Raw genomic sequence first — 10,336 nt, 5'->3', positions numbered from 1 at the left:
TATATATATATATATATATATATATATATCTACTAGCTGGTGTACCGGGTAATTCCCGGGTGGGGGGTAAAGATGTTGTATTGAAACGCTTTAATACTCTGATATAAGAAAGCAATTTCGGTATAACTGCCACAAATGGTGTATTTTCCATCACAAAAAAGTGCAAAAAGGTGTCAGGTGGAGGAGGGGGAGATTGTTGGAGGTTGGTGAGAAAGGTTTTCGGAGGTTGGATAGAGAAGTTTCCTGAGGTTGGCGAGACGCAAATACATTATTCTGCTTAGAGAAGACATCTCGGAAATGTATAACTACTGCCATTCAAAGGAAAACTATTGTTTTACCGTGAGAAAAGCGCTACTGAAGTGTTAAGTGAAATTTGGCAATCGAGGATCAAACCCACGCTATGCCTGAATGAAGCCACTATAAATACGTTGTGGAATAAATAATTTATCTACTGTCATGGAAAAAGTGTAACTTTAAAAATGCAGAATTATCGGAGTAATGGGCATTCAAAAAGTATGTATGTATAGAAATGTATGAACGAAGTCTTAAAGGTTCAAGATTCACATTAAAGAAGTGTAATAATAATGTTTGGCAGTTCAAAACTGTGAGTAGTGACATGCAGAATTAGGTCGGCTGATCGTGAGAATCAAATATTGATCGCTTCGCTAAAAACTGCAGGTGGTATGGGTTATTTCCCTTGGGTTGTTTAAATAAAATATTAGTAATATGTAGTAGATAGAAAGATCTATTGGAAGGGCCAATAGATTATTATCGATTTTTTTCAACAATCTAAGTATGTCACAAGGTTTCCAGACATGAGTTCTACTCACGTGTTAAATAAAGTATAAAATTTATATTATCTGCAAAAATTAGAAATAGGACACACAAAAAATGAATATTCGAAGTAATCGAGCATAAAAAACGAAATGGGTTATTTTCGTTGAGTGTTTAAAAAAATATTGTGCAGGTGCTATGGGTTATTTCTCTTGGGGGCTTAAAAAAATTAGTTATATGAGGTAGATATAAAGGTCTCTTTCAGGGCCGTATTATCAATTTTTTCCACAATCTTAGTATGTCACGAGGTTTCAAGACATGAGTTCTACTCACGTGTCAAGTTTCATCAAAATCAATAAAACGATGTAGGAGGAGTTAGCAAACAACACCACAAACAAACACACATCGATTTTCCACATATGTAGTAGATATATATTCTATATATATATATATATGTATGTATGTATGTGTGCTTATATCACGAAAATGTTGGATATGTTACACAAATTCTTTGTCAAGAGACAATTATTTTAGGCTGAGAATATAAAAATATGTGGCATTCATTCTTTAACTAAGAATATTATTGCTTTCAAATTCTCTGTATTCACCTCTTCAGCCAGGTACCTGTTCCTGCGTCTCTATCATACTTTTATACACCTCAATAGTGTATCAACATCTTGTGCAACTGCTAATTAGGTTTCTTAAATAACACAATTCCCGGAAGTGGGTAAGTCGATTACATCGACCCCAGTGTTCAACTGGTAGTTATTTATTCGTCCTCGAAATAATGAAAGGAAAAGTCAGCCCCGGCGGCATTTGAACTCTGGACGTGTAATCGGCAGAAAAACCGCTAAGTACTATTACAAACGAGGAAATGACAAAGTCGACTTCGGCGCAAATTTGAACTCGGAATGTAAAGACGGAAGAAATTTCGCTAAGGACTTTGCCGGGCGTCCTAATGATTCTGCTAGCTTTCTTACGTGGGTAAATGAGATGTCTTAGTGAGAAGTAACAATAGAGGGTTTAAATTACTGGACTAGGTCATCAACGTTACTGAAAGAGTCACGACTCGATTAATTAGGAGAAAGAGAGCATAGACGAAATGTAGTTTGGTTTCGTTCGGGCAAGAAGTATTATTGATCTTCTCTCTATAATACAGCTACTGCAGAAGAAGTATTTAGTAAAAAGTAAAACCATCTACTTGGTAATTGTCACTCTAAAGAAAGCTTTTGACAGAGTTTCCATTCCTTGATGTCGGAGTCGTAACGGCCGCTTGTAAACAAACGGCTGTTGAGAGTCATTCAAGACACATACAGGGATGTTGTCAGCAAGGTGTGAGTTAAAGAATACACCGATGAATTTAGTTTAGAGGTAGGTGTTCGCCAAGTCTCCGTTCTCAGATTTTTTCTATTTATCAATGCTACATATCTTTGAAACTTGGATTAATATACAAACACATAAAAAGTAGAGTGAAAGGAAGTTCGCATGCTCTGCTGGATGTGCAAAGCTAGTTTGCATGTACGGCAAAAGAAAAATGTTTTGAGAGAAAAAAAATGGGCATAAGAATCAATAATGCGCAAGAGAAAAGACTGAGTTAGTAAGGTCATGGGGCACGGATGGATAAAACAGCTGGATAAGAACGTGGCAACCGCTATAGTTGGATAAAACTTTTGGAAGAAGACCCAGAAAGATGTGGGATAACGTAGTGAAGACCGACTTCAAAATGTTGAACCTCACGTAGAAGATGGAAAACGAACGGGATTAATGATGCTGTGAAGTGCTTGAGAACCACCGTCCATTTAAGCAAAAGCTAGATCCTGTCATGCCTTACCACACAATTCATCTAACGGTCATCTTTCTGTCTATCATGCAACTGTGGTACTAATCATTCAAGTGATGTGGTGTCATTTATGTCCTATTCTTCACATTGTATGCCTACGGTCCCTGATGGCTGCCTCCTCCTCTTTAATTCACGTTTATTTCCTTCACCTTACTCCCCCAAACAGATGAGTTGATTGAGGTTCAGTTTGATAATGTATAAGATAACACCAGTTCTATTGACAATATTATAGCACTTTATATATTTTTGGATTTGCTATAATCAGACTCCCTATTTAGCAAGATCTTATTGGGTAGGTTTGCCTGGTTACAAGGACTGGCGTTAAATTCCTATTCTAAAGATAACAGAAAAGTTTTAGTGCTGCGTCCGATTATACCATCCTTTGCTTAATGCCACTGCTATCCAGCAGTTACAGAAAGAAAATGTTCTCTATGGGGGACTACAACGAGATGGAACAACATAAATAACGTTTGCGGGAGCCCTTGTAGCTGCTGGCACAACGTCCTGCATCATCGTCTCTCCTTCAATAACATTATAATTTCGAGACACCTACCTGCAACCATTGATTTTCAGCTGGATTACTTTATTCTAACCCCAATAAAGTGTTGCTTTGTAGCAACCCATATGTACTGTGATCCTCATTCTCTTCTCTCATCAAATCTATGATAAATGAAGCTACGAAAATGCTAATACGATGACTGATGATCAATATAATGGATAATGTCTCAATTTTACTTTAAGATATACATAAATAAGTGGGACGGCATCCATTAATATTTAAGCCTCCCCATAAAGGTGAAATTATTTGAGTTGATTGATGTTCGGTTTGAACATTTATAGAATGGTGACCCTGATAGTCATCAGATAGTTGTAGTTCTGAGAGGGAAGAACGGGAAGAAGAGAATTTAGTGAGGGTTCAAGAGGATTGAGAGATGGTTAGGATAAGGTGAATGGGTATAGTTCTAGAAGTATTATTTAAAAAAACTACAGAGGACCGGCAAAAGATATATTTAACAATAATAAAAAAGAAAAATGTAGAAGAAACAACGCGTATGTAAGACATTGATTGGAGTGTGTTTGTGAGTAAATTATTGCCCGTCAGTTGAATAGACTTCTTTTCCTCGAGAATATTCATGACAACAGCGTTGTCCCATGGATGTGAGCAGGAAACTGGTGTGGAACTTAGTGGTGTATTATAGACAACACTGATCATGACTCATGCATTTGCTCTCTCTGGGGATGATTTCTAAATTATGGGAAGCATTCGAGGCGTACATTTCTAAGGTTTCATCATTATATCCTTGATTTGTGTATTGATTCGGGTATTGTGTTTGTAAAAGGGACAAGGTCATCATGTACACATTGAAGGATTGTATATTTGTGAAATGAACAGAAAGACTGGTAAACAAAAAAGCGACTCAAATGTTAAAAGAGGAAAACAAAAGAAACAAAAGAAGAGAAGACAGAGTAATTAGAGAAAGCGATCTTTACTTTTTAATATATTACTGCATAAAAAACAAAAAAACAAAAACAAAACAGAATTAATCTCAGCGATAACAGTAGAAAGTAATGTAGTTAATGAGACATTAAGTTCTGCAGATTTTTTTTCTCTGCAAGAGAAATATACGGTTAAAATTTTCAAATAATGTTTAGAATTTCAAATAATGCTCACACCAAAGCATATAAGGTTGGTAATGGTAAAATTGTGAAGTTGTTGTGGATATGGATATTTGTAGAACCTGATATAAGAAAGGTTTGCAATGGAATCTCTCGGTGTTATCATTGAGTAGGAGATTAAAAGTTTATCTAACCTGTGCAATTATTGAAACTATTGGACCAGTAATATCCGATTTTGCAACCTTTTTCACAGCGTCCCGTAACTTGATCACATTTAGACTCTACACAGCGTTTACAACGTTCCATACACATATTTCCATAGAATCCACGAACACATTCTGCAATAACAAAATTGATTAAAAAAAGAAAATATCACGGTTACTGTATATATTTCACTAACGTTAGCATCTAATATTTAGTTGTAATATTTCATAGAATTATTATGGTTTAAATTTAATGATAATTTGTGGATCTCTTGATGTCAGTGATAGATCAAATATTACATATATAATTATATAAGATGAGGACTATAAATCTACATCTGCTTTCATGGCGGAAAAAATGCTTTGTGGTATGTAGTCCGTCTTTACATTCTGATTTCAAATTCCGCCGGAGTCGATCTTTACCTTTCGTAAGTTTGTATTTCTGTGCTAATGTAAAACTGAAATAAGAACAATTGGCTATAAATGTTGAAGTTCATGCCACGTGTTCCATTATATGTAAGAAACCATAGTGACAATAACGACTGAAGGACACCTGAATATGGATTACCTACTAGAAATTCTCCAGTATGAGATACCGGATCAGTTGCCTCATCTATGTTATATTTGTATGTATATGCTCGGTACCTTATATTCTTATTAAATGACCGTTCTCACAGCGATAAGTTTTGGGAAACAACTCCAAAATATTAATGAGTTCACTAAATTACCATATTACTTGACGATGCTGCATTTAACTACAGAAAGCTTTACTATTTAAACATGCTACGTCGGGTTGGGGGTTGACAAAAAGGTTGGAAAAACATTATTTAATTGCAATTAGTTGGTTTATTCAGGTTCTGATTTCAAATCCCACTCTATACATTTTACCTTTTATACTTCTGGGATCAATAAAATAGTCATCAGTTCAGTATGGTAGTCAAGATCATCAGTTGTACTTTATCTCAAAATCGATAGCTCTGTAACATTCTTATAAATCAATATTTACCAAGTGAAATAACAAATAAACATAACTTACGTAATACTTCCACTTCACATAGAGTAAGCATTCTCTTATTCTGTCCATCTAATAACGATATTTTGACATAACTTGAATTGAGTGGTTCTGCACATTTAATATGAATTACATCTTTTTTGTATTCAGAACTCCCATTTTCAAAACAAATTGATGATCCAACATAAACTTTAAATCCTTTCAGCCTGTCACCTAGAACCAAAATATAAGAGTAAAATTGGAATCAGATGTTAGTTATATTGAGAATAATTTCAAACGAAAGATTACCAAGCGACGGATTTACCTTTATATTTATAATTTGTCTTATTAAATAATCGGCAACAGAATATGTACGGGCACTCCGTCGGTTATAACGACGAGGTTTCCGGTTGATCTGATCAACAGAACAGCCTGCTCGTGAAGTTAACCTGCAAGCGGTTGAGTACTCCACAAACACGTGTGTCCTTAACGTGAGTTTCAGTGTAACATAGAGCGTGTCAAGGCTGACCCTTTAAAATACAAGTAAAACTCATTTTTTGCTAGCTGAGTGGACTGGAGCAACGTGAAATAAAGTGTTTTGCCCAAGGACACAATGCGTCGCCGGGAATTGAGCTCACAACCTTACGATCTTGAGCTGAATACCCTACCCACTAAGCTACACGCCTTTACATCGATAACACAATCAATGGAGAAAATCAATAATTTAGGACATTCATTGTGCTAATACATACAAGGGATGTTCATTAAAGTTTTCCCCAGACTCACTTCCGTTTGTTGCAAGAAACGGAACTTGGACAGGTATAACCCTGCATGTCTCTACTTGTCACATTGCATATTGCCGATTCCCGCTCGTGTTCATTTGTCTTTTACGGCTGCTGAAGTGAACTAAGGTGTTATAATGGAAGCAGTTGAATGTAGATTAATGATCAGGTTCTTATACTTCATAAGGTCGTACACGAAAAGAGACTTTCGGTGAAATGAAAGAAGTTTACAGTCTGTACTAAGGAATCTATCTCTTATTCATTCTTATTAAAAAGCTTCAGATCAGCCATGTAGAGCAAATGAATAATTTTTCCCCTTACTATTTCGGAAATGATACCCTGCTGTTGCCTTCCTTAATACTAAAGTGAGGGGAATCAAACATAAGACAAATATTAAAGGGGACAACGAGTCACTCTGGAAAATTCCTCTTTTGATTTTAACTTTCCCTAAGAGTGTGTCACATGAGTAGAAATCTACTTTCCATTTCTTCATACCAAAGTTAATTAATTCTCTTACGTTGTCTGTATTTACTCTAGCTAACTCTACGCAGTCTTCTGCTGAAATTAACCCTATTTCAACTTTCTCTCTATGTAGGTATAATCTCGCTATTCCTGCACTTGGATGGAGTCCTCTATTCATATTGAATTCCTTCCTATATCTTCTGTCTAGCTTTGCTAATTCAACTTTTGTCCAATCTACAAAAGCTGCTGAGTATGTAATGATACTGCCCAAGTATTTACAGCCTCCAGTAGATTCGGACCATTTAGCTTTGACTTCATTAGATTCCTCATGCTTCTTATGTACTCCTTTTCAATTTTCGTTTTCATTTCTGCAGTTAGTACTCTGTCACATTCCAATACTTCTAAATACTTATAACTCCCTCTTCCTTTCAATGATTTTAGTATCTGGCCATCTAGTAATTAGATGCCTTCTCTGTTGACTACCTGTCCAATTCTCATGACTTATACTGAACATTCATCCATGCCAAATTCCATACCTATAGCTTTGCTGAAGGGTCTTACAGTTTGTATTGGGGAATCTATCTCTTTATCATTATTACTAAAAAACTTCAGATCATCCATGTAGAGCAAATGAATAATTTTTCCCTTGTTATTTCGGAACTGATACGCAGCCTTTGCCTTCCTTAATACTAAACTGAGGGGCATCAAACATACGACAAATATTAAAAGGGGCAACGAGTCTGCCTAGAAAATTCTTCTTTTGATATTAACATTCCTTAAGAGTGTGTCACCTGAGTAAAAATCTACTTTCCGTTTCTTCATGCTAAAGTTAATTAATTCTCTTATGGTATCTGCTAAACTGAATATACTCAAACATTCACTTATCCATGAGTGTGGGATCATGTCATAGGCTTTCCTATAATCTATCCATACAATTGTTAGATTTTTCTTTCCAGCTTTTACTTCATTTAGAACAACTTTGTCTATATATAATAGATCATATGTTCCTCTAGCCTTCATTATGTAATCTTTATGTTCTTGCAGTAAATTTTGGTTGTCAAGGTGCTCGTAAATGCTTTCTGAAAGCATTCCTGTTAACAGCTTCCACACTAACGGTAAGCAAGTGATTAGTCTATAGTTGCTAACCGTATTACCCTTGCTCTTATTCTTCATAATGAGTACTGTCTTCACTTTAGTCATCCAATCTGGTATCATTCCTCTATTAAGGCAATCCTGAAGTTGTTCCTTCAGCCTACCATGTAAACTACTGAATTTCTTTAGCCAGTATCCTTGAACTAAATCTGGCTCTGGGCCCTTCCAATTCGGCATTTTTCTTAACACTTTACTCATTACTTCACTAGTTAATCTAAAATCTGGCTGCTTCTCACTCCGTACTTTTTCCCTCACTTTCTTTAACCATATTGCATCTCCATTACGATTGACTGGTTTAACTCATATATTTCTCCAGAATGTACTAGCTTCTTCTAAATTAGGTTTCTCATCTTTAGTACTTTGTTCTCCACTATTTATTTGTTTATAAAATCTCCTCTGCTCTGTCTCAAATAATCTATTCTGTTCTTTTCTGATATCTGGAGAGACTACTTGCTGCTGCTATGATACGCTGTTCTATTACTGTCCCAGATCCTTTCTCTTTGACTAAGTACCTTTTCTCGAGGGAAGATTTGCATCTTGTGTTTCCTAACTCGTTCAGTTTCCAGGCTTCTATTCTACTCAGATCTTGTCTTAAAGTCTTCACTTTATTTTGTAGTCTCCTTTCCCACATTTGCTCTTTTTTAATATTTCTCTATGAGATATCTAATCTTCTGGTGACTGCTACCCCTCCTGCGTAGATCAATAAGTTAGTGTCTTCTATATTTTTAGTATCTATCCTACTGATAACAGAATATACTTTCCAAGTCATTTCTTGTAGCTTCCTTCTGTTGGTGCCTTTTAATGCTGGCAATCTTCTTCTTACTTCTTTACTCATTACTTCCTGCAACTCATCTAAAATCTTCTTCACTCAAATCACTTATGTCGTTGGTGCCAGTTGTCCCTTCCTTATTGGTAGCGCTATTATTATTTATTCTTTTAGATTCTTTTTTGGCTTGAGCTCTATCTCTTATGTTGTTTGTCTTTCCCACTGCCTGGTCTTTCATTTCCAGTTCTCTTGTGATCTCTTCCGCCTCCAATTCTGTCATCCACTTTTTTCGCCTAATAGTATTAGCTTGATAAGTTACTTTAAACTTAGCCTTCTCTACCTAAAGTGTTAACACTCATTTTTGTAGACCCTTCTTTTAGGTTCACTTTCTAAGTAGCACTGCATCACTAAACTGTTTTCTTCTCTACTCCACTTCCTCCCACTTACTCTATTATCTGCTGTAAAATACTATATTATCGTTCGTTACTATCGTCATCACTACTATTATTTTCGACATCTGGTACGTGCTGCATTTTTGAGAAGTTTGGACATTTTGGTCCTTATAAAATACTTTTATGTTATTCGTCTAACGAAAGACAGGATGGCTTCGTTGGTCGGGGGGAGTGGTAGTGGCTGTTCTGACGGTCAATACCTCGGAGGATTTCCCCATCTGAACAGCACAAATAACAGTACCAATACCACTAACTGCACCAACACCACTACCACGATTAACACAGTAAAAGAAAAGAATAAAAAAAACAACATAAACTCTACCGCCTGGGAGGGTAACTTTCTAGGCGCAATCCCATGGTCAGTCATGACCAGAGGTGGGGGTCTCAGCATATATACATAAAGACATACACACACGCACACACACACACGCACACACACACACACCCACGCACGCACACACACACACACACATACACACATACACACACACACGCACACACACACACACATTCATGTAGATGGTTGAAAAGGAATGCACGAGCTGATATGTATAAGGAAAATAAGACAAGGTAGAGAATGCTAAAATAATTTTATCATGAAGAATGTCTTAGTTCTGGTATCAGTCTTTTGTGACTTTTTCAACTTAGAGTAAAGCATGAAAAACAAATTGTGGGAAAATTAAATTAAATGATTTAAAAGAAAGTATTTCTATAGTTTTCAAATACAGGGGAGATTCTCCTTTTTTCAGATTGTCTCCCTTTTTACGCTTTTGCCACCAGTCAGCATATATGTTTTTATATATCAATGCATTAAAGTCAACTGTTTCTGCTATAACACTGTATTAAAAACGATGTGATTTTAATAAGAAGAAAACAATTCATCATTTAATAACAATTCAGTCATAAAAACAGACACGACATTCATTCAAATCCACAACGATCTAAAGTCTAGTAATGCACTAGCAATTACAAGTGTTAAAGATAAAATGGAATTTTGGTTAGATGGATATCATCTCCTGAGTTCATATCCACAATATTATGAAGTCAATACAAGTTTCTTCCGATCATAGGCTTTGTCTCTTCTGAAGTTCAAAATAAAATGTAAACAAAAATTATTTCCATTCTCAAGGAATCAGTGGTGGTGAGAAAACAGTTCAAATTTCACCAACTATTATAATGTTCTTTTAATTAACTGTATAATAATTTTACACACTATTTGAACTCAAATGAACAAACGTAATTTGAACCGACAGGGCTTCTAACTTGCCGCTGGAATTGTTAAAAGTAGCAACACCGA

The 10,336-nt window shown here is 35.7% G+C and overlaps 2 protein-coding genes across 2 annotated transcripts in view; both read right to left on the bottom strand.

Annotated features, from left to right (window-relative positions):
- Positions 1–5,842, bottom strand: part of LOC128249355 (multiple epidermal growth factor-like domains protein 10) — a 32,622-nt gene extending 26,780 nt beyond the window's left edge. The window contains exons 1-2 of the mRNA XM_052972619.1: positions 5,471–5,842; positions 4,426–4,569 (exon numbers count right to left, since the gene is read on the bottom strand). Coding sequence (XP_052828579.1) covers positions 4,426–4,569; positions 5,471–5,501 — 175 coding nt within the window. The 5' untranslated portion in view covers positions 5,502–5,842. The remainder of the gene's footprint in view (positions 1–4,425; positions 4,570–5,470) is intronic.
- A 4,233-nt stretch (positions 5,843–10,075) lies between these two features.
- The window catches only part of LOC128249427 (multiple epidermal growth factor-like domains protein 10), a 16,384-nt gene continuing 16,123 nt past the window's right edge, over positions 10,076–10,336 (bottom strand). Inside the window, exon 8 of the mRNA XM_052973007.1 lies at positions 10,076–10,121. Coding sequence (XP_052828967.1) covers positions 10,076–10,121 — 46 coding nt within the window. The remainder of the gene's footprint in view (positions 10,122–10,336) is intronic.

This window comes from Octopus bimaculoides, chromosome 14 (genome assembly GCF_001194135.2).
Source record: "Octopus bimaculoides isolate UCB-OBI-ISO-001 chromosome 14, ASM119413v2, whole genome shotgun sequence".
NCBI classification, from domain to species: Eukaryota; Metazoa; Mollusca; class Cephalopoda; order Octopoda; family Octopodidae; genus Octopus; species Octopus bimaculoides.
The sequence above is the reverse complement of the archived record's forward strand: the minus strand, read 5'-3'. Positions and strand labels throughout refer to the sequence as shown.